A 25,254-nucleotide genomic window follows, 5' to 3' on the forward strand; every position below is an offset into this window, starting at 1 on the left:
TGTCTATAATGTGTGTCCTTTGTTTAATATGCACATAGACCAAAGTGAGCGACACAGCTCTTTAGAGCCTTTAGTTTGTAAGTACCATGAAATAATTAACACAGTCACTGATCAATTAATGTCACAGATATATTGGATCTTTCTTCTCATTTAATTTGGTAATTCTTTTTTGCAGACACATTTGAAGGATTTTCTGAGCTATCCTCACAAGCAACAACAATGTCAAGCCAGGACTGGCTTGAAACACAAATGACCACCAAAGACAGATTTAATGCAGCTATGAAAATGTTATCACATTCATTTGAACCTCTTAATTGCCAATTGTCAAAACCATGGAATACACTATGTAAAAGTTCAAGGTCATATTATTTGAAAAAGACACAGGAGTCAATTAGGTTGATTTTAAATGTTATTGCACCTGGACAAGAGGATGTGCTATTAGATAATTTACAGCAAAAAGAGGTTTCGATTGATTCCACTACTAGATGCATAATTGATGCTTTCCACAATGCTAGTAACTCAAGAACACAGATTCAAATTCTTTCTCTATTTGTTAACAAATTTACCAAACTAGAACTTCAAAAATTGAACCCTGGATTATCTGTGGCAAAAATTGATGGTGCTAGAAAACATTCATTAATTGTTGGGGCAGGAAACCTTGTTAATCCACCCAAAATTTACCGAACTAAATTAACAAAGCCAAGAGTAACACATTTCATTGAATTCGTTATGAATCCATTATATTCTACCATTATTGGTTTTGGACAAACTATGTTAAAGTTATCAACTAATGAAAAAATGGAAATTCCTAGAGTAATAAGAAATGTAATAAATGCAAGAATTATAAGTAACTACCAAAATTATTGTGAAGAAAATAACTTGGAATCATACAGCAGACCAACATTGTACAGAATTCTCAAAGTATGTGCAGCATCTAAACAAAAAGCTTTACAAGGTCTTGACAATACAACTTCTGGTGGAATGGGAGCAATTGACACATTGCTTAAACTGGTGACAAAACTTGAGACATTTGGTAAAAGTCATGAAAGTGTGGAAAAATTGAGAGACAGTTTGCATGTAATTAACCAGTTTTTGAAATTTGAGTACAAACTGCATTTGAATAAATTAGATGGTTGTACAGATCACTGCACTACATACGCTTTAAGTGACCCTTCAATTCCTGGATTTGCTTCTAGTTGTGAACATCAGCATGATGCTAATTGTGATAAATGCAGTCTTGTTGACAATGTGCATGACCTAATTACAACAGAGCTTTCTAAAGTTCAAGTAAACGAATCGGTACAAGATGATATTGACTTTGATCTTAACAGTGCAACAAAGAATTTATTGGAATGGAAAAGGCACCTATTAAGAACTGTGCATCAAGATGCTGCTAGAAATGATATTTTGAAGAATTTAACACCTAATCAGAGTTTGATCATTATGGATTGGGCAATGAAGTTTTTGCCTGTACAATTCCGTGAGACTCAGTCAGAATTTTTCGGAAAGAAAGGTCTTAGTTGGCATATTTCATGTTCAGTTACTAGGTCAGCATCATCAGATGAGTTAGATCTCAACTGTTACATTCACATACTTGAAAATGGGACACAAGGCTGGTTTTCTATTGCAAATATTTTGCTCCATTTGCTGGAACAACTCAAGTGTAAGAATCAGTCTCTGGAAGAAATTTATCTCAAAAGTGATAATGCTGCATGCTACCACTGTGTGAACCTTTTAGGCTTTATCCAGCAGAACAACTCAACCTTCCCAATAAGAATCAAAGAATACAACTTTAGTGAGGGTCCTCAAGGTTGCACATATACAGGTATGCAAATGAAGGACACAATGTTCTAAATGCAGGAGACATGAAAAAAGCCCTTGAAAGCTATGGAGGTGTTAAAGGAACAAATGTTTGTGTTGTTTCTATTGACCAGGCATCTGAGCCTAAGATTAAAAGTAAAATTCCTGGGATTAGTGTATTGAACAATTTTGCTTTCACTGAAATTGGAATTGTTGCAAGAAAGGCCTATCAAGTTGGTTCTGGACAGCTTATACAAACATCAGGAATATCTGACCAAAACCTTTCTACAGAAAGGGTGTTTAATCTGGAGGTAAGTGTTAGAATTAGATTTAATTAAAAATTATACTAAAGGGTGCACTGAAAAAAAAATTAACTTCTGTAATGTTTTCCAAATTATTCCTGGATTAAACAATATTATATATCTACCAACAAATTATGCGCTAAATAAGCATGGACTTTCAATGTAAAAGGCAAGACATTTTACTAAATTCAAGATATCTTATAAACTTTATAAAATATATCATATAGTTAATAACTTAAAGATATTTAATATAGTTTATAAGATATATTATATATTTTATAAGTTATCTCTTATAAGTTATAAGATATCTTGTATAATTTTTAAGGTATTATCATGATTATAAAAATTATATGAGATATTTTATGAACTATTATATGAGAAACCTTATAAACTATATAAGTTATCTTATAAATTTTAAAGGATATGATAAAGTATATAATATATCTTCGAAAAAATATATTTATAAGATAACTTTATAATTAACTTTATGAGATATCTCATATAATATACAAGATATCTTATGTATCTAGTTTATATGATATCTTATGAAGAAAGTTAAACGAGAATTTTATATATTGTACAAGATATCTCATGTATAATATAAGATATCTTATGAAGAAAATTATACAAGATATCTTATAAATTGTATAAGATATTTCATATGTAATATATAAGATATCTCATATAATATATAAGATATCTCATAAAATATATAAGATATCTCATCTAATAATATATAAGATATCTTAAATATATGAGATATTTCATATAATTTTAAATTTAAAAGATATCTTATAAACTTTATTATAAAACTACATAATAAAAGTTATCTGATATATTATATGAGATATCTTGAAGATAAAATAAATAGTAAAACCGTTTGCCATAAATGTACATCACATAGAACATTTATGAACTAGCATTAACAATCGATTCCAAAGTGAGACATAAAAAAAATGTATCCTCAGTGATGATCATAGAAAGTACACTTGATTACTCACCTCAACCTAATGATCGACCTTTTTCATCTTAAAAAAAAATACCTTTGCATGTCACCCTTTATATCTAATTTAAACATCAATCTTAATTAACAATTGGCCAAGCAACATTCTATTATTATTATATATATATTATAACTGAGAGCATGTAAGATGGTGATTTACAAATCAAGTTGGAGTTTTACACTGTGACTGGTAGTGGTAGGGGACTTTTTTGCCTAAAAATACATTCAGAATAATATTATTATACATGAAATATTTTGTCCAACAAATTTTTGACAATGTATAATATATGTATTTAATGTTTCAGGTCCATGAACCTTTTACAGGTATTCAAACAGCCGGGAAGGTTTCATATCCCAAAACAGCACAACACACAGCAAATGAACCATCAGCTATTCCAGAAGATGAAACCACCTATGCATCTGACAATCAAAATGTAAACTTTTTCTGTTGTCCTGATATATCCTGTAACAAAACTTTTGCTAGAGCAACAAATCTGGAAAAGCATATTCTTGTCGGAAATCATTCATATAGAACAAACAAATCTGGATTAGATACTGCAGTTGAAGTATATGCTTCTATTTCTGAATCTGTTCAGGATACACAAATAAATTTGATTCAAACCGTGAGTGCAGCTACGCAGTCAAATGCAACTAGTAATATGATAAATAAGGGATGGGCTCTAAAAGGCAAAAGAACAAATATTCGGTTTTCACCAAAAGTTAAATCCTATTTAAATGAGATATGTTTTAATTGTGAGAAAACTGGGAAACGGCCAAATTATTTTGCTCTGTCAGATGAACTCAGAAAATCATGTGATGAAAACGGAGAAAGATTGTTCAAGATGGAGGAATGGCTGAATCCTACGCAAATTAAAGGCTACTTTGCAACACTAGTGACTAAACTAAAATCAGGAACTATAAGTTCTAATTCTATAACTGATAATAGTGCTGTTGTTCAGTCCATTTAATTGAGAGAAATTGAAGAAAATGTGGAACAAGATGAAAAACTGTATGAAGCTGTTGCAATTATAGATGCAAATACATATAATGAAAATGTTGAAAATTTTGTAGATGAAGTTTACACGGCTGTTAACATGTAGTGTCACATAGGTTTTAACTTTATCTGACCAAAAGCAATATAAAGTTATCATTATAATACATGTCAATTATAATACAGTACACAAGAATTTGAATGGGTAAAATGTTATCCATCCACCAGTCTGCTTAGCTTTGTCTTTCAGTCCTGTTCTTTTCAGTCAGCACTACAAACCTTCATAGATGATAAGAACAAACTACAGGAAATAATGATTCAGTGATTTTTACTAGGAGTTATGCCCTTTTTAACTTGGAATTTTTAGCCTTATATACACTAATGCAATAGTCCTCTGAAACCACACAACATAATTTGATTTAACTTTGTAGATAATTACATAATACAATGTAGATATGCATATTGTTAGGAGATTAGAATTCAATATTTTTGCTTTCAGTTGCCCTTTTGAATTTGTGGCCATGATGTACTACTGCAACAGTTTGTCATCATGACAGAATTTTATAGAACGTTTGAAAATAGACTATGAGGATGTGCATATCCACAGCAATATTTTATTAGTTGTCTTTTGTAGGAGAAATGAGTCTTTTAACTTAGGAATTTGGTCACATTTTTTTTGTCCAGTGACAACTTGATAATGTGGGGGCATGGGGTATCGGAGCTTGTTAAAATTTGTCAGTTTCTATTATAATATCAATGTCAATGCTATATAAACAACATGTATATACACAGGAAAAGAAACTTAGATTAATTGTTGATCCTAGGATCTGTCATATGTGAGAAATAACTGTATGATACAATGTCGCAAAATACCCCATACAAAATAAGTTTGTAATTTTGGTGTCTTATGAGTAAAGCTTGTTAACTGTACACCCTTACTTTGATTTAAGAATTATATAAAGGATCCTTTTTATTAAACTATCCTGTTCTTAAGACTTTCAGACATTTCAGTACTTTTATATGATGTCTTACATTTTTAAAAAGACAAGACTCTCCCTTTCTTTGTATATTTTTTTACTCAAACTTGCATCAAAGGTGGGGTGCTCTAGGGGCTTTTTCTGGTTTACTGATTTGCAGTGTTTCAAATTAAATTGATTTCTGCTGAGAATAATTGTTAGGTATGGGCAAAATGTAAGCTATAATATCTTTTTAATATATTGACCATTTACATGTACAAAGATTTTTAAGTCAAAATTAGCAAAATTAATTTATTTTTAAATTCCGATTTTTCAAAGAATGTGTTCAAATAAGCATTATTTCAATTAGAAACATTGTTCATATGAAAATAACAAGAGTATGATAACATGAAGTGTGTTATTAATATAAACAAACATTATCTAAAATTATGCAGTTTATTCACACATGTGCTCTATATGTGCCTGTCCAAAAACAAGGAAAAATGACCAAAATCTCCATATTTGCCTAAAAACTGGTAAAGTGGCTGTTTCTGTGACATTATGACTGCTTAAATTATGACCTCATGGGTTAAAAGCTTATTGTTTTTTATTTTCCATAACCTCAACTTTTAAACAGTCAAAGAAAGAAATCTAAATTCAAAAGTTCATATTTTATATGAAAAATGGCCAAGAATGGCCCTAATTGCCCCATCTCCTTTCATCTAAATTTTCAAGATACTTTTATTTAACCAACTACTGCCCCCTTTTTAACAAGAAATCTTACATATAAGAAATTTAAAAGGATTACATGTGTGAAGTATATGCATTTTACAGATATCACAGCTTATTATGATAATTTGATGAAAATCGTTGAAGTACACATGTACCCAAATTTTGAAAAATTTTCCTTTATCTCATGATTATTTGCCGTGGGTGGATTTTTTATATGTTATAAGACTTAAGTTAAGGTTTATAGAAAGTCTTTTGATTTTGATTTATTTTCATCATTTATGGAGATACGCTTGTTTCATTTTGTGCCATTTTAGCTCTATGAGTAAAGTGCCTTTATATAGATATTTTGAAATTATTTTGACAGAATGCTGTTCAAGATAAGAAAAAAATAATTTTATGGTATGAATCATTAAATGTAGTTCTTCTGGAAATATCAATAGAAAAATGCATCATTCTTACTAATAAAAAAATATTTCAGGTCAAAAATGATGAAAATTGTGATTTTTTGGCTATTTGCATAATTATGTAAAATGACATGTAAAGTTTCACCTCCTCATAATTTTTTTTTTCTAATAAAATTTTAGAAAAATATTTTGTGTTTTCATTTTACCTATCCATATGTACTGTCTGGTAAAGATTTCATTTGTTTTTGAAAAAAGTACTTTCGGACCATTTTGCATGGTTTTCTGTGAGACTTACACTTAAGTAAAGCTGTTTAATTCAACAATTTAGTTGAATTTGGTTTTGAAATGGTGATATATGAAAGCTAAACAAACATTTTCTAAAAGTATAATATTTTAGCAACAAAGAAGTCTAGTATTGGTGAAGCTAACCACTGATCTTGTGCAGGTAACTAACATTCATTCGTCAGTTACACAGTTTCTCACCCGAGTTTGTCGTGTTTGTATTTGAAAGACTGGTTTGAGCACATACTGAAGGGATGATAGACTACTGCTTTCTGTATACAAATTACAAATAAATAAAAAAAAAATCGGCGACATAAGACCGTTCCGAATCAGAGGAACGAGTTGTGAATTGTACAAGTATACGATATGATCTGTAATGGAATAATGCTTTAACGATACCGAATAACGTTACGCCACGAGTTATCGTTCTTGACGTTTTTGAACACTTTCATATTTCAAAATCTGTCCATATTCCTGTACGGCTGACCTGTGAGGAAAATACGGCTTTATCATCATTTGAATTTTGGTGTCCTGCATAGTGCAAGGTAGATTCTACTACTTGCAGAGGGAAAATAAGGAATAGGTCGGTGGGTTTTCTTGGAAATCGTGCTGAAAGCTCTAAAATGACCCCAAACTGCATGTCCCAACTCCAAAAATACCAAATATCGCATCAAAATAGACATCTTTATAATTACCCAAATCTTACAATTTTCTGTTATAAGATAGAAGTTATTATAAAGGCTTTAAATAGTAGTTGACTATGGTTTCAGATTTATCTTAATGTTTTATATCGTACTTGATATTTTGTCAACTACATAACGAAAACGTTTTTGCTTGCTATAATATAAATTCTGACACCCCTTTTTTATCTAGCAAGTGCCTCAGCATTAACTCTACATATCATTATAATAATGGAAGCATAAAAAGATAACTGTAAATGGTATCAACAATTATTGGCATTTAAGTAAGTAGAGGTAGCCCCGCATTTTTTAACTAGTCCACTTGGTAACGGGATTTTTTTTCAAGATAACAATGGAACATCACGTCCGTATCGATATCATCATAATCAATGTTCTGTGTTTTATAGAAAAAAAGCACAGTGTTTGTGATGTTGAAGTATCAGTGGCATTAAAAAATGCCCCAAAGTGTGAATATGTCCACTACATAATGGTCAACTACATTACAATTGACCTAATTTTGTTATGTAGTGGACATTTTTGTTATGTAGTTGACCATATCGTTTTGAAGGTGACAAAAAGCAAGAGTCAATATCGTACGTTGAACACTGTAATAACCGAAGTAATTAGAAATATTAAATGTATCTTATAATATTAATGGAACAGGTCATCATTTATTAATTAGTACTAAACTGGGAAGATCATTTTAAATGCAAAATGAGATAACAGAAATTACGGAATTTGTCAACTACATAACGATAGCATTTATGCTGATACCTCAATGTTTAGAACTAATAATTGGAACAGATTACGAATAGAATCAGGCAAAAAAGCCTCGTACAAGCAGACGTTCAAACTCGACAGAAAATAGTTGTTTAACTTGGTTATTTGGCCGAACAACTTTCCCTGTGTTCCAAGTGTAAACAGTCTCTGCAATTTATTGGACTGTACAGAAGAAATTCCATATAGTTATGAAACAATTTTGCTAGCTTTGTATTCGTATAAGCGTAGTCTAAACAGGACAGGACGAAATAAAATTAAATAATTCAGATCCCGTTACATTTTTTTTTTTTCATTCCCATTCTGAAATTATTTTCTCGAAATTTACAATCAAACGATTCATAAAAAAAAAATGCGATCCGCAATAAAAGATGATCGGTGCTCTGATGAAAGTAAATCCAGAAAAGCGCTTCGAACGCAAACAAATTATTAAGAGACATTTTCATTAACCTATATTATTCAAACGGCAGAAACAAACTGGAAAAAAACCCAGCGAGATCTTAAAATCATTGAGATCTTATATTCATATTAATTTACGCTTGGATATTCGGGGATGGGTGTGTTTTTGGTGTTTTGAGTTGGACATAAATGGCTGTAAATGTATCTAAAACGAAGACTATATGTATTGGCTCTAAACAGAAGCTTTCAGTTACATCAAATGAAAACATTAATATTGCTATGAATGGACAACAAATTAAAGAAAGTACATGTGAAAAGGAATCTAGGTATTTTTGTTGATGCATCTCTATCCTGGTCTTCTCATATTGATTATATCATAAAGAGGGTTAACTCTTCTTTAGCTTTACTAAAAAGGATAAAGAAATATTTAAATCACAAAGCTAGACACATGTTCTATAACGCTTACGTTTTACCTCACTTAGATTATTGTTGTTCAATATGGGGAAACTGTAATAACTTTCTATTAGATAGTTTACTAAAACTGCAAAAGAGGGCAGCAAGAATAATTTTAGACGAACATGATTACACCAAACCTTCAAGCGAATTATTTCACGAATGTAACATTGTGCCGATTACACAAAGAATACATTATCATAAATCATTACTAATGTATAAGGCAAAACATGGCTTAGCTCCAGAATATATGTCCAGTCTTATTTTATCAGCTTCTGCAAACCAAAAATACAATACGAGATTTTCGTCCTCAGATAATTTTATAATTCCAAAACCAAATACAGAGTTGTATAAGTCTAGTTTCTCGTACAATGGACCAAAAGTATGGAATGCTCTTCCTAATTCAATTAAAAAATCAAACACAGTATTAGAATTTAAACATAACTACAAATCTATGTACTTTTAACATAACCATGATATTTGTACTGTAATGCCATATATAATAATTGTTTATTGTGTTTAAATTGTATTACATCTTTATTTATCATTATTATTGAATATGTATTGTTTATTTTTAATGTAATTATTATTGTATTAAGAGAGCCTTATTGAAAATTGGTGTAATCCAAATGAGTTACTCTCTCTAAATAAAGATATTATTATTATTATTATTATTATAATGTACAAGTACAGATGATGAAAAACGCACCATTTCACAAAGTGGGGAGACAAAACGACTGAAAGACGATTATCAAAGTTGCCTTTTTGGGGAAAGTATTATTGCTCACATACGTGTCAGTAAAAGCCCTAGGGTATTCGCAGTCTTATAAGGAGTTTTTATAACAAGTATACAAGTATGTATGTGAAAAAGGTGTTGAAAGTGTTGGTAATTTTTTGTGTGAATAAATTGAGATGTGAGATATATAACGCAAGGTGCATGGACGGGTATTTTTTTTACTGCTAATTTGTAGTTTTAGTTAAGATTCGTTAGTCCCTTGAAATAGAAAGTTAATAGGTATATTTAGTATAGCAAGTATTAGGTCTATCAAATTATAACATCACATGTTCACAACAATAGCCAGATTTTATTTATCACAGTAGCATATATTGTGTCTCCTAGTACACATTTGTTAAAGTCTAAAATTCTTGTATTTCGGGAGAAAACTGAAACCATTATGAAATAAGGAGTTGTGGTATGATTGCCAATAAGACAATTTTCCACCAAAGACCAAATGATGTAGATGTTAGCTTGCTTACATTGCTACAAATTACCATTCAACTATGAACTATGAACTGCATATATCCAAAAAGATATTTTGTCACCAAATGCCTTATAAAATAGAACATCATCATATATACGCTAATATACATTTTGCTCCCTCGAAAAAATGACAGGAGCATCTTGTTTTACTCGTGTCCGTCCGACCGTCCATTCATTACTTGGTATATAAGGTTTATACGACTAATAAGCTTTAATTTTTTTTAAATTATGTACTTGATGTTACTGCATATACTAAAGGTGTTAATATCGTCAGGATTATTTTTAAATGACAGATTGTTGAATATGGCATTTTGATAATAAATAAAGACACGCAGAGTACAGACTCCGGCTTACTCCTCCCAAATGTATAATTTCAAGCTGGAACTTTTATGTTGCGCAGAGTGTCTTACTTTTAAAGAGGGTACATATATATTCTCATTTTTTTTTGTATAATTTTCCACGGATGACAGAATGTTGAACTTTGTCTTTTTAAGAGAAATTTTGCATACAGTTTACAAGGTTTGTCCGACTAACTACGCACACAACTCACACGTTTACACAATACAGAGTATACTATATTAATGCCTGTATCAATTCAGGAATATGACAGTTGTTTTCCATTCATTGTTGTGTTTGCGCTTTTTATTTTGCCAGTCGATAAGCATTAGGGACTTTCCGTTTTGAATTTTCCTTGGATTACGGCATTTTTGTTATTTTACTTTTTAGAATGTGTATTTAATCAGGATCTTTATTTTCTTAATAATTTTCACAACAGTATGTTTTACCTTTTTGAACGGTTCATAAAATGTGACTTTAAGACAAAACTGTTTCAAATTGTTTTGTTTATCGTCCTGAACATGCATGAAATATTTGCCACTGAACTTTAAGCAACCATCAATCAATCCGTTTAAATTGTACTTCAACATCACTGTTTACTGAATCAAATATTTGGAGCAATTTATTCATGCACGGATGCAGCGGTGGCATCACCATTACCAATATATATAAGAAGATGTGGTATGAGTGCGAATGTGACAACTCTCCATCCAAGTCACAATTTGTAAAAGTAAACCATTATAGGTCAAAGTACGGCAAGTATGGTAAAAAAAATATAAAATATGAAATTTTTCATAATGTTAACTAGATATGAAAATTTAGATATTATATGAATAACTAATTTGAATTCACGTGAATTTCACGTGTACAAAATTCATGTGATTTATACTATCAGATTATTACATGGCATTTTTCATATCAGATGTATTATCAGCCTAAGGTTCAATATCAGCCCAAGAGCCGAAGGCTCGAGGGCTGATATTGACCGAGGGCTGATAATACATCTGATATGAAAAATGACATGTTATGATCTTTTTATAATATAGCCTGGCATCCCGGCCCGATCTAGCTGCGCGTCGCCAGGACCCCAGGCTATTTATCATATGCTTCAACAATGCAGAAAAATAACAGTTTAATATATTGATCTTTTTAAGTGGTTCTCATGTAGAAGTTCAAAAAGTGAAAAGTTTACGGACGTCGGACGCCAAATGTAATACATTTGTACATCCGAATTGAAATCTTTCTATCATATGCCTCAACATTTTTTTTTTTTTGCTTTTTACATAAGTTTAAATTAATTTTCGTGTTTCCTAATAATTGTTTTGTACCCTACTTTGTTATGTTTTTCACTGAAAACGTACCATTGAGGTGTATTTTCCGGAATTTACAGAGTAACGCCGGAATGCCATGCGATAACGTCACGGAAAGGCATGTGATAATAGCTGCAGACATGTGATAATTTTTTTCTTATCAGCCCGCTAAACACCATTTCCGAAAATATGGATTCACGTAAATTTACAGGGCTGATACATGTATGCATAAAACCACTTAAGTAGTACTAATTTATCGTAGGACATGAAGAAAAATCCGTCTGTTCGGAACAAATCTTAACTTAAGTAGTTTTATGCATATCAACCCAGTTCACGTGAGTTTCACGTTTAAGCTCGTTTGAGGTGAAATTCGAGTGGATTTTACACGATAGTGAAATATTCCTGTGTCGAACGAAATAAATTAAATCAGTAGAAATTTATATTGAATAACTATAAAATTTACGAAAAACGACAGGCGAAATGAAACTAAAATAAACACCTGTCAGATCCCGACACATATTTTTTTTTCAAAAACGCGGAGTAAGAATAATGCTTTTCTGTATTCAATAAAGTCACTAATACACGTTTTCGGTCAAATTCTAAGCGTATTGATTGATCAACTTTGAAGCAATTTATCTAAAAAAAACAAGGGATGGTGACATTAGTATTTTTATACATGCATGCAATCAGTATGCAATCCCGGATATTATGTTAGTCTTAGTCTTTATCCGTATATAAGAAAATAGCCATACATTGAAAAATCTAAATAGATAAGTCGAAAAAAGGCATTTTCCCTATATATCCATGTAAGCATGGTAAGTTCACGAAGGGTTAAAATTGGCCCTAAGATTTTGATTTTTTTTTTAATCAGGCCATAATACTACAAATATCACATAGAAATAGTTATGATATTACTATTAATACAAAAAAAAACTTCATTTTGGCATATCATATTAAATATGACGAAGTATTGACTCTTTAAGTATAATTATATGTGTTGCAACGTCAGTTTTGGTCAAATTTTCAATAATTTTTAACATGTTTTAGCATAATTTACTTTGGCCGCCATCCAAGATCCAGAAAGTTTTGTGTCTAGGGATTCAATATCATCATTGGCAACTCTTGGTTACAGAACATTTTGAATCCTAGGTTGCAGCCAAGGGTTTTCTCAAGCTTATAGGTCAAGAAAATTCACAAAATCATCGTAAAAAACTATTTTGACAAAATATAAAAAATGTGCTGATTTTGAAGCAAAAATTACATTCTTTTGAAGAGAATTCTTTTACCAAGGAAGTAAATCTTTTGAAAAAGATCCATTTAAGAAACAAATTCTGGTGATTTTGAAATTTAACGATAAAGCTGAAATTCAGGGCCATATTGGGCCTAAAGTGAACATTGTCTTATGTCCCCAAAATTGACGTTTTCCTATGAAAATTACAAGAAAACAAAAATGGTGACCCCCATTTTTTATTTCATATTCCGATGTAACTCGCATCAAAGTACAAGTGTGCAAAATAATTTAGAAATCGGGAGATACGCCATTCGGTATCGTGTTACTTGTGCCTTCAAATGTATTGTAAACTCCCGTGGGACATTCCATGCATCTATTTTATTACCATCCAATGGTGTTTTGGTTTATAATATATCTTAACCATTTCCAAAGAAACATTTTATTCTCATAATTCTGTGAACATTCTTCTTATACTTTTCTGTATGAATAATTAGAGACAGTGGTATACGTCATTTAGACAGCAATCGCCAACGACACGAATAACTACTAGACTCTTAGAGGTCACAGTATATGGTTTTTAGTTTTATATCATCACATGAAGGATTCTGGGTTCATGTGATAGTAAAATGTGTTTTACCTAATCAAAAAACCGCTTCTTAAAAATTCAAGTGATATAAATTCAAGAAAATAGCTATTCAGAAATATTCTGCAAATGTATTCTAGTTTAACCCCACCATATTATGTATCTGCCTGTCCCAAGTCAGGAGCCTGTAATTCAGTGGTTGTCGTTTGTTGCAGTGGTACATGTTTTTTTTCGTTCATTATTTTGCACATAAATTAGGCCGTTAGTTTTCTCGTTTGAATTGTTTTACATTTGTCATTTCGAGGCCTTTTATAGCTGACTATGCGGTATGGGCTGTGCTCATTGTTGAAGGCCGTAGGGTGACCTATAGTTGTTAATTTCTGTGTCATTTGGTCTCTTGTGGAAGCGTTAAAGGTCTGGAGCTGGCATGTCAGTAACTGCTAGTAGTCCTTTGTTCATTTATGTATCATTGTCATTTTGCTTAGTTTCTTTTGTTACCTATTCTGACATCGGACTCGGACTTCTTTTAAACTGAGTGTTACTGTGCGTATTGCTATGTGTTTCTTTATTCTACATTGGCTAGAGGTATAGGGGGAGGATTGAGATTATGCTCACAAAACATGTTTAACCCCGCCGCATTTTTGCGCCTGTCCAAAGTCAGGAGCCTCTGGCCTTTGTTAGTCTTGTATGTTTTTTAATTTTAGTTCATTTATATGTTTTGGAGTTTAGTGTGACGTCCATTTTCACTGAACTAGTACACAATTTTATTTAGGGGCTAGCTGAGGACCACCTCCGGGTGCGGGATTTTCTCGCTGCGTTGAAGACCCATTGGTGGCCTTCGGCTGTTGTCTGCTCTTTGGTCGGGTTGTTGTCTCTTTGACATATTCCCCATTTCCATTCTCAATTTTATTAAAAAGCCAAAAACAACCAGTACATAATACTGTTTCCAATGTTTTATAAAAAGAATGTACAAAATAAACAATAATTCACAAATCTATCTAGAAATTATGATATTTAGGAATAAAGAGGGGGGAAATTGAAAATTCTACCACCAGGAAAGCGTCTACCGCGTGGTTATGTCGGCTTAAGTATAAAAAAGGAGATGAGGGCAGGAGAAGAGGGGAAGCTGAGAGGTAAATGAATCCATATTTTTGGTGTTTAATTCATGCAAAGCAATACGTTTTGTCATAAATAAAATAAAGATTGGTGACGTGCAATATAGTGTTATGTGCTATAATATTGCCACGTTCTCAACACTCGAAACATGTGGGCGTTCGTCAAACAATTCTATAAGTTGGGTGGGAATATTTGACCAACATGGGAGGAGTAAGCAATTCAAATTATTGTTTTAACAGGTTAAGCGATAAACTTCATCTATCAATCACTTACTTATTTCTAATAACTAGTTGATTTGTGCATAGACGATAAATTAGAAGTGATTAATAATAAGAAATAGCGGTTAACCGATAAAATAGCGGTTAACCGATATATTAATAGCGATTAACCGATAAAAATAGCGGTTAACCGATATATAAATAGCGATTAACCGATAAAAAAACGGTTAACCGACATATATATAGCGGTTAATCGATAAAAATAGCGGTTAACCGACATATAAATAGCGATTAACCGATAAAAATACCTTTTGAACCAAATGGTACACCATAGACCAATCGAAACAACATCTGATACACAAATTTAATAATACTTTTAGATATTTGGATGATATTTTGGCTCTCAATAATGACGACTTCAGTATGTATACTAAAGAAATTTATCCTGTTGAACTGACTTTGAATAAAGCTAATATTAACAATGACCACTGCCCTTTCCTCGATCTTGATATCTATATCATTAACGGAAAGCTTAATACTAAAATTTATGATAAAAGAGATGATTTTTCATTTCCTATCGTTAATTATCCATTTTTAGATGGTGACGTTCCCTTGTCACCATCTTACGGTGTTTATATATCTCAACTTGTACGATTCGCTCGTGTATGTAACAATGTTATAGATTTTAACGAGTGAAATTTATGTATTACTGAAAAATTATTACACCAGGGTTTTCGATATCACAAACTAGTCAAAACATTTACTAAATTTTATCATCGGTATAAGGACGTCATTCGTAAATATAGCTAAACATGCAGACTTCTTATACGTTCAGGTATTTCACATCCAATTTTTTATGGAAATATTCTTTATAAAGCACAAAAATGTCAGTATTCACCTCAGAAGCTAACAAAACCTTTAAATAGACTTATTAAGAAGGGATATAGTTACGATACTGTTGTCAGGTCATTAAAGATTGCATATTTTGGCGTTAATATTGATTCACTTATAGGGTCTTTGCATCGGAACTAAACACATTTATTTAAAAACCAGTTGTTGGCATGACACGGGTTATGTTCTTCTCATATATGTTATGATGGTATGATACTAAACCCCTAACGGGAAGGATTGTGCCTGATATTCATATGATGAAGACATAATCTTTCAATCAGTTTAATTGAAGTCTGGAGCTGGCATGTCAGTTAACTGCTAGTAGTCTGTTGTTATTTATGTATTATTGTCATTTTGTTTATTTTCTTTAGTTATATCTTCTGACATCAGACTCGGACTTCTCTTGAACTGAATTTTAATGTGCGTGTTGTTATGCGTTTACTTTTCTACATTGGCTAGAGGTATAGGGGGAGGGTTGAGATCTCATAAACATGTTTAACCCCGCCGCATTTTTGCGCATGTCCCAAGTCAGGAGCCGCTGGCCTTTGTTAGTCTTGTCTTATTTTTAATTTTAATTTCTTGTGTACAATTTGGAGTTTAGTATGGCGTTCATTGTCACTGAACTAGTATATATATTTGTTTAGGGGCCAGCTGAAGGACGCCTCCGGGTGCTGGAATTTCTCGCTGCATTGAAGACCTGTTGGTGACCTTCTGCTGTTGTCTGTTCTGTGGTTGGGTTGTTGTCTCTTTGACACATTCCCCATTTCCATTCTCAATTTTATTGTCAAACATATTTCGCCGAGTGGAGCGAGGCAAATATTTTTTGAAGGGTTTGGGAGCCGCCGAAGGCCCAAGAAGATATAGAACAAATGATGGAAAATCATGCTTTCTGGGTGTGTCCCAGACCCTTTCTTAATCTGAAAATGCAAGTTTTGTTTTAATAATTTTTTGACAATATTTTGGTCTCAAATCAAAAGACCAATATGCATGATAAAGCAAAAATGGAATTCACATACTAGTAGTTAAGTCTGTGGTTGCTGTTTTTTTTTTTAAACTCATGATCAAGTTCATATCAAAATTACTAGATTACAAAAGGAATGCAACACTTACAGAATACAGAGGGGTAATCAATGAACAAAAGACAAATAAATAAGAAACATCGATCACGAAAAATCAGGGCTACGTCTGAGGGAGAACAGAACTTGCTTCTTGCAAGGCACTCGCTGTGAACACAATTTGATATGGAGACAAGCGTTTGGTTTTGAAATTTCCTTTACATGAGGCATTTGCCTCATTGTAGTTACGGCCCTGTAAATAAAAGTGAGGTAAGTGTTCCTGAGACAATATTCCTCAAGTTAAATGAAACCAATTTTCAGACATTTCAAGTATATTTAAATAATATTTATACTTTTATTATTAGAAGATTTGGTAAGTGTTTCTCGATTTTTTTGGGGAAAAAAGATGAATTTATGAAGAATCTGGGGCCATCTCATACTTTCGATTAGACCTGCTGAGTTATTTATTTTTAATACATTGCAAGTCAGGTAATTTATTTTCAAACTACCACAGAACAAACCATTTATTTTTGTGATTATCAAATTTGAGTTATTTATTTTCAAAATCCTCCTGACCCCCCCCCCCCCCCCCAGAATATCAAATGGTCGTCCCCTTAGTCAAATGCGTTTTGTTAAAATATACTTTTTCACTTTTTTGGTCTTTTGTAAATTTGTTGTATGTGCTGTATTTAGACCATTCTACAACGAAATTTGTTTTACATGCACACGTATAAAAATTTCTGGTTTTTATCCAACGCTTTAAAAAATATAACCCAACTGTAAAGCACTGATCGAATTCGAACTACCTCTTTTCATTTATCCCATTCGGTGCCAAAGTTTTTAATGTTCTTATCCAAAATCTTTCCCGAGTGAGTCTTTCTTCCCTATACCAAGCAGTGTCGTGGTCAATGATTGTACTGGTCAGTCGATTGCAATCTGCCTTAGTGTGGCCAGGGGATCTCAAATGTCGACTGAGAGGGAGGTCTGGCTTGCATTGGTAGTCGCTACGATGACCGTTCATTCGTTTGTGAAACGGCTGTTCTGACTCGCCAACATACATTTGAAGTCTTGCAATTAACATTGCAAAATATGGTGTATTCTGTACCAGTGGAGTGACTGTTAAAAGTCTGGGTATCCAGTATTTGTTTGCAAGTCAGACATCGTTTGTTTCCGCAACCCTTGCAAGAGCCCACAGATGAAGAGCCTTCTTGAGAGGATAAATCAGCTCTCACAAGCAAGTCTTTAAGGCTTTTTGGCCTACGGAAAGCCAGTACAGGTGGCTCGGGATATATATATATATATAAGACTCAAATCTATGGTGGGTTCCAGATCTATGGCAAATTCCTAATCTATGGTTCATTTGATCACAAACGTCAAACAAATCATAAATCTATGGCAGTTTTGTTTTTGTTTTCTCCAAATCTATGGCAGATTTCGATAATACGTAATTTTAAGTAACGTCATGTTAACGTTACGTCCAAGCCATCGCTAACAGTGACGGTTTCGTTATATCGAAGGATAAGAAAAGGACAGTTTTCAAGGACTCTAATTCATAAATTAAATAATTTTTCAGAATTCGAAATTACGTTTACGGAAATCACTGCAGATGAGAGAATACGTAGCAGCAAAATCGCGGGTTTAGGCAATTTCACAACAAATGAATATGTTTTTGGTGTTTTCGCTATTTTTGTTTCGTGTTTGTAAATTGATTCTTGTTTCCGCTCCTTGTTTTCTTGTTCTCGTGTTTCCTGTGGTATCCTCACCATTAAATGTACAATTTTCACTGTGCATTTTTAAAATCTGGAATTTTATAACAAAAAAAATCACTAATTAGTTCATTGTTTTTTAAAACTCCTTAAGTTTCGGGGATACTCAACCGTAAAGAAATACACCCGGGGCATATTTACGTTGCTTAGATTCGCTAATTTGATTGGTTAATGAAATGATTTTCACGCATGTCAAATTTAACTCTTTCCCTTAATTCGAGACTATTGAGTAAGTTAGACGTGTTTTAAGTTTGAAGTAAAAAAATAGAATTTAAATGATGGCAAATACAAACATTGAATTGACAATGAAATAGTTACAACACAGTTTATAAAAAGATCCATCATTTAAATTTAGTACAATTATGAGTGGGTAAAAATATCATAATCTTGAGTACAAATCCCTGAGATTAAAGAGTGTAATTATGTATTTCAACTTTTCCTGTGAATTTTATACTGCTGTCGATGTCAATCTCTGTATATGCTATAAGAAATCACCCCTAGACATGAATACATACTTGATGAGTGATAAATGATCCAATAAACGTAAACATCCTAATGTCAGAAAATATAAAATGTCCGACTCTATTACAAAGATCTTATATTTAATTGTTGATACGAATTAAACGTGCTTAAGTTACCAAAGGTGGCATTTTACTGCTATAAAGCCCTTGATTCACAGCTAATTTCAATGTATGTGAAGATCAGTCAAATAAAATAAACTACCATGAAAGATGATTTGGGTGTGCTTGAGTCTTTTTTTTTATGCAGGGTACCCAACAATTTTGACTAAAATGGATTTCGCTCATTTAATTTCCATAAAGTTTTGACAAACATGTTTATTTTGACCTGTTGACAAATATAAGAATTATTCAAGAATATTCATTATTGATCCACACAATTATTTCTCTTTACTATTAGTATGCAATAAAAACTTTCAGCTGATATTTCAAGAGTCAACTCCCCTAGGCAGAGGTGGATTATGGGTAAAGCCCGGGGGTCCCGGCCCTGCCAAACTTTTGAGGGGGAAAATTTGGTTGAATATAAAATGAAGCAACCCTCTTAAGTAGTCAGTGCCCCCCCCCCCCCCCCCCCTTTATGAAAATTCATGGATCAGCCACTGCTAGGTCTAACCCCTTGGAAGTCCAGTGGCAAATATTTTGTGTATATTCAGAACATAATATTGAATTAAGGTGCAATGGTATTACTTGTTAAGTTGAGTTAAATCTGATATGGACACATCAGGTTTTTAATTTATGTATTGTATTTTATTGTTTGATATTGACAGTGTGTCTTGTGATTCTTTTATCATAAGGCTAAGTTTAAGTAAATGTCAAGTTTGCTAAATATCCATTATATGCCATCTATTTTAACCCCCAAAAAACAAGTTTACTTTGAATTTAATGTTTTTGACTCATCAATCCTCTTCCTGTCAACACAACTTCTCTGAAACTACTAACAGAATTTCAGGCAACTTTGATTCAACTTTTTTCTTGGAGTTATGTCCCTTGGAACTAAGAATTTTTGCATAAATTTACTTAATACTACTGCAGGTGTTTGTCATTGTAACTCTTTTGAATCTGAACTACAAAATTTCATGAAACTTTGCAGATAATTAGGATATACTACATGTACATGATCAGTACATGTGTATGTGTATATATACAGGAATTTATGATCCATTTCTTTTTAGGAGTTGAGCAACTTAAAACTTAGAATTTTGACCTTGATATACTGCGGCAATAGTTTGTCATCAAAACTCTTCTGAAACAACACTACAGAGTTTCATGAAACTTTGTAGATAAGGACATAAATATGTAGATTTTAATATCCACAAAAAATTGATCCAACGACTTTATAATATTTATACCTGACTGTGGTATGGGCTTTGCACATTGATGAATGCAGTGGCCTCGGTGGCCGAGTGGTCTAAGTAGTTACTACTGGCTAGGATTGTCAGTTTTCCTATCGAAGGTCGATGGTTTTCTCCGGGCACTCCGGGTTCCTCCACCAATAAAAACTGACTGCCACAACATAGCCTAATTGCGGAGCTCAAAAGTGGCGTTAAAACACCAAAAATAAAAAAAATCAAATCATTGATGAATGCTGTACAGTCCTATAGTTTTTCATTTGGTCTCTTGTGAAGATTTGTCTCATTGGCAATCATACCACATCTTTTTTTTAGCTCTTCTATCTTGAAAGGTCAAGTGAGCCTTTCTCGTCACTTGTCGTCAGTTGTCCTTTTACAAAAATCTTCTTCCTTTAAAACAACTGTGCCAAATTTGACAACACTTGGCTGCAATCATTATTTGAATGTAAAGTTTAAAAATGTGTCTTGACACCCTGCCTGCTAACCAACATGGTTGCCATGACTAAAAATAGAACAATTCTGTTGTCAGTCTCCATAGTGATTGGTAACTTTGCTGTGACAACCAATTAAAAACTAATAATAAACATGGCAAAATCAATTAAAGTTTACTTGATGATCTTTTACCAGTAACTTTTTACAAAAAAAATTATAAAATGTATGTTCATGAAACACCAGCACACTCTAGCTCGTACTTGTTTTAACCTTGAAAACTTAAAATAATAAATGGGTTGAAAGCGGTTAAAATGAAAGGAAAGAATAGAATTTGATCCAGACATATTACTTTAAAAAATATTATTGTTGCATTGTTTCATGCATCAATTGTGAACAAAAATATCAGGTGAGCGACACAGCTCTTGGAGCCTCTAGTTATATTATGTAGGAAGTCTGTGAACTTATGAATCTGGTGACTGGTGAGATTGTGCTTGCTCGGTGACAATGTGGGGGGGGGGGGGGGTTGAGTATGTGAGAATGCTGACATAGGTTCTTTAATTGTAAACAAAATAAAAATATTTGAAACAACATGCATCATGTACATTGTAAAATAATTTGAAATTTCTGACATAATGAAAAATTAAATTCAAATATCTCTTTAATCAGTACAAATTATGGCTTTGTAAGTATCAATGTTGTTACTTCTAAATTACATGTATTTATCATCACTTTAACAAACATGTTAAGTTAAATTATGTTTTTGAATTCACCTTTTACATGATATGGCAAGGCATTCCGGATTTTAATACCACTTCTAAAGAAAAGAGATTCTACACATTTGACATTTACAAAATATCTAGAGTTGCTCTTTAAGTATATCTTTTCGTGGAAGTTATTGAAAAAAACATTTTTAATGGTAATTATACGACCGCAAAAATTAAAAATTTTTTGGTCGTATATTGGTATGACGTTGGCGTCATCGTCGTCGTCCGAAGACACATTGGTTTTCGCACTCTAACTTTAGTTTAAGTGAATGGATCTCCATGAAATTTTACCATAAGGTTCAATACCACAAAAGGAAGGTTGGGATTGATTTTGGGGGTTATGGTACCAACAGTTAAGGAAAAAGGGGCCAAAAATAAGCATTTTTGTAACTTCCAGACATAACTTGTGTGTTAGTGTATGGATCTCTCTGACATTGTACCACAAGGTTCCATATCACAAAGGGAATGCTGGGATTGATTTTGGGGGTAATTGCTGCAAAATTGTAGGAATTAGGGGCCAAAAAAGGGGCAAAAAACAAGCATTTTTCTAGTTTCTTGATAATAACTTGTGTGTAAGTATATGGATTTTTCTGAAATTGAACTACAAGGTTCCATATCACAAAGGGAAAGCTGGAATTGAGTTTGGGGGTAATTGCCCTAAACGTTTAGGAATAAGGGGCCAAAAATAGCATTTTTCTAGATTCCAGACAATTACTTCTGTTCAAGTGTATGGATCTCTCTGAAATTGTACTGCAAGGTACCATACCACAAAGGGAATGCTGGGATTGATTTTGGGGGTAATTGCCTCAAAATTTTAGGAATTAGGGGCCAAAAAGGGGCAAAAAACAAGCATTTTTCTAGTTTCAGGACAATAACTTGTAAGTGTATGGATCTTTATGAAATTGTACTACAAGGTTCCATATCACAAAAGGAAAGCTGGGTTTGAGTTTATTGCCCTTAATGTTTAGGAATTTGAGGCCAAAAAGGGGCCTAAAAACAAGCATTTTTCTAGTTTCCAGACAATAACTTGTGTTCAAGTGTATGGATCTCTCTGAAATTGTACTGCAAGGTACCATACCACAAAGGGAATGCTGGGATTGATTTTGGGGGTAATTGCCTCAAAATTTTAGGAATTAGGGGCCAAAAAGGGGCAAAAAACAAGCATTTTTCTAGTTTCAAGACAATAACTTGTGTTTAAGTGTATGGATCTTTATGAAATTGTACTACAAGGTTCCATATCACAAAAGGAAAGCTGGGTTTGAGTTTGGGGGTAATTGCCCTAAACATTTAGGAATTTGGGGCCAAAAAGGGGCCTAAAAACAAGCATTTTTTTAGTTTCCAGACAATAACTTGTGTTCAAGTGTATGGATCTCTCAGAAATTGTACTGCAAGGTACCATACCACAAAGGGAAGGCTGGGATTGAGTTTGGGGGTGATGAATCATAAGGGGGTTCAAAAAATTTAGTGGAGGGATTTTTTTTTTCTTTAAAATTTTCCATTTTAAATTGGTTATTTCTGATTTATATATAAAAGCAAATAATAATGATATGGTTTGAATAGGTAAATTAAAAATTTTTAAGTTCTTAGACCACATTCATTCTGTGTCAGAAACCTATGCTGTGTCAAATATTTAATCACAATCCAAATTCAGTGCTGTATCAAGCTTGAATGTTGTGTCCATACTTGCCCCAACTGTTCAGGGTTCGACCTCTGCGGTCATATCAAGCTGCGCCCCAGCGAAGCATTTTATTTTTGGTATATATTAACTCAGATAGAATTTTCTGATACATTGCCAGAAGATAGATTTGCTGATGTTTTTTTTTGAAAAAATATTTAATAAAAAGTATCGGTCAAAACTGCCTAAATTTGCGTAGATTGTTAAAGAAACACTTTTTTGTGAATAAAATAAAATTTTTGAGATAGAATTTTGAAATAAAATATTAGAAGGTACTAAGGTAATGGCTGAATGCACTGCCCCTGATTTCACATCATGCGTGAACAGCATTTTTATAACATCAATATCAAACATAACTTGTCGGAAGAAATTTTGCTACACGGTTCAACGGATTTCAGCTATGAACAAAACATTGAAATATTCTTGGCAGTTCAAACTTTCATACTCAGTAGCAAAAGATTTGTCATATGATTTATACAATCATCTTGTTCAACAAGTAATACTTATATCTTAAATAATTGTGTCCGTTCAGAAACATACACTTTATTATTGTATATCTGATGTAAAAAAAAAATTTTTTTTTTTCTATTTTGTGTTCACAACCTTATTACATGTATATGTTTTGTTTGTTTTCCATCTAGTGCAACATTGTTAATTTTTTTACACTCTACTCCTTGAGTATTACAATATGAAATGTTCTTATTTGAATTAGGAAACGGATTAATATAAGCTAACTGCTTGTTTTTGGAATTATATTATCCTATTAATTATTCACTTGTATTAATATGTAAATGCCAATTTGTGTACTTAACCTGAATTTAATTGATAAAATATGTTTACACTAATGGCTGAATGTTGTTTTCTGCTCTATGGTCAGGTTGTCACTTTGATAAATTCCATGTTTCTATTTTTATTTTATTTCAAATTTGCTTTAAGAAAATAAAAATAAAAAATGGTGAATAACTGACCTTGTTTTCTTGCTAAAAAAAATATGACAATTTCTCTATCATTTCTTTTTAATAAAAATTACCTTTTGAGTTATCTACCCTTCAATTACTAAGTTGACAATTTGAATTTGAACGAACTCATTTATTTGTTTTTTTCATAAATCAGAATAAATCACTTGTTTTACTTTATTCAGATAAACAGTTGAACCCATAAATTGCCAATCTGTCTAAAAATTTACAGATTTAAGCAAAGAACTAGACCTATAGTGAACTCATGTGAAGATCCACTGCCCGGCCCCATTTTCAAAAGCGGAGGGGAGGGGGTTCCAACCATATGTCCCCATTCTAATGCATTGATAGTTTTAAAAAAAGGGGGTTCCAACCCCTGGACCCCCTCTGGATCTGCCACTGGTGAACTGCTATTTTACAATCCAAAATGGTAGTATACTGGTATCTATACTAAGTATTCTGAACATTTAAGTCATGAAAAACATCAAAGATGTAATTCAAACAAAGTTGTGTCACTCTGTTACATTAAAATTCAATAATTCTATTTTTGTCGAGCCTTCGACTTTTGTCGAAAAAGAGAGACATAGCGATCCTACATTCCGTCGGCATTGTTGTCGTCGTTGGGGGCGTCCACAAATATTCACTCTGTGGTTAAAGTTTTTGAAATTTTAATAACTTTCTTAAACTATCCTGGATTTCTACCAAACTTGGACAGAAGCTTGTTTATGATCATAAGATAATATTCAAAAGTAAATTTTGTAAAAAAAAAATTCCATTTTTTCCGTATTTTACTTATAAATGGACTTAGTTTTTCTGCCAGGAAACATTACATTCACTCTGTGGTTAAAGTTTTTAAAATTTTAACAACTTTCTTAAACTATCCTGGATTTGTACCAAACTTGGACAGAAGCTTGTTTATGATTAAAAGCTAGTATCTAGAAGTAAATTTTGTTAAAATTTTATTTCATTTTTTCTGTATTTTACTTATAAATGGACTTAGTTTTTCTTCCAGTT

The 25,254-nt window shown here is 32.3% G+C and overlaps 1 protein-coding gene across 1 annotated transcript; it reads left to right on the plus strand.

Annotated features, from left to right (window-relative positions):
- The first annotated feature begins 1,804 nt into the window (after positions 1-1,804).
- LOC127705642 (uncharacterized) lies at positions 1,805-4,073 on the plus strand. Its single transcript, XM_052209970.1, has 2 exons — positions 1,805-2,111; positions 3,411-4,073. Exons 1-2 carry the CDS (start codon positions 1,866-1,868, stop codon positions 4,071-4,073), a joined length of 909 nt encoding a protein of 302 aa, XP_052065930.1. The 5' UTR covers positions 1,805-1,865.
- Positions 4,074-25,254: the final 21,181 nt, after the last annotated feature.

The sequence above is a fragment of the Mytilus californianus genome, unplaced genomic scaffold (assembly GCF_021869535.1).
Source record: "Mytilus californianus isolate M0D057914Y unplaced genomic scaffold, xbMytCali1.0.p SCAF_6, whole genome shotgun sequence".
NCBI lineage: Eukaryota > Metazoa > Mollusca > Bivalvia > Mytilida > Mytilidae > Mytilus > Mytilus californianus.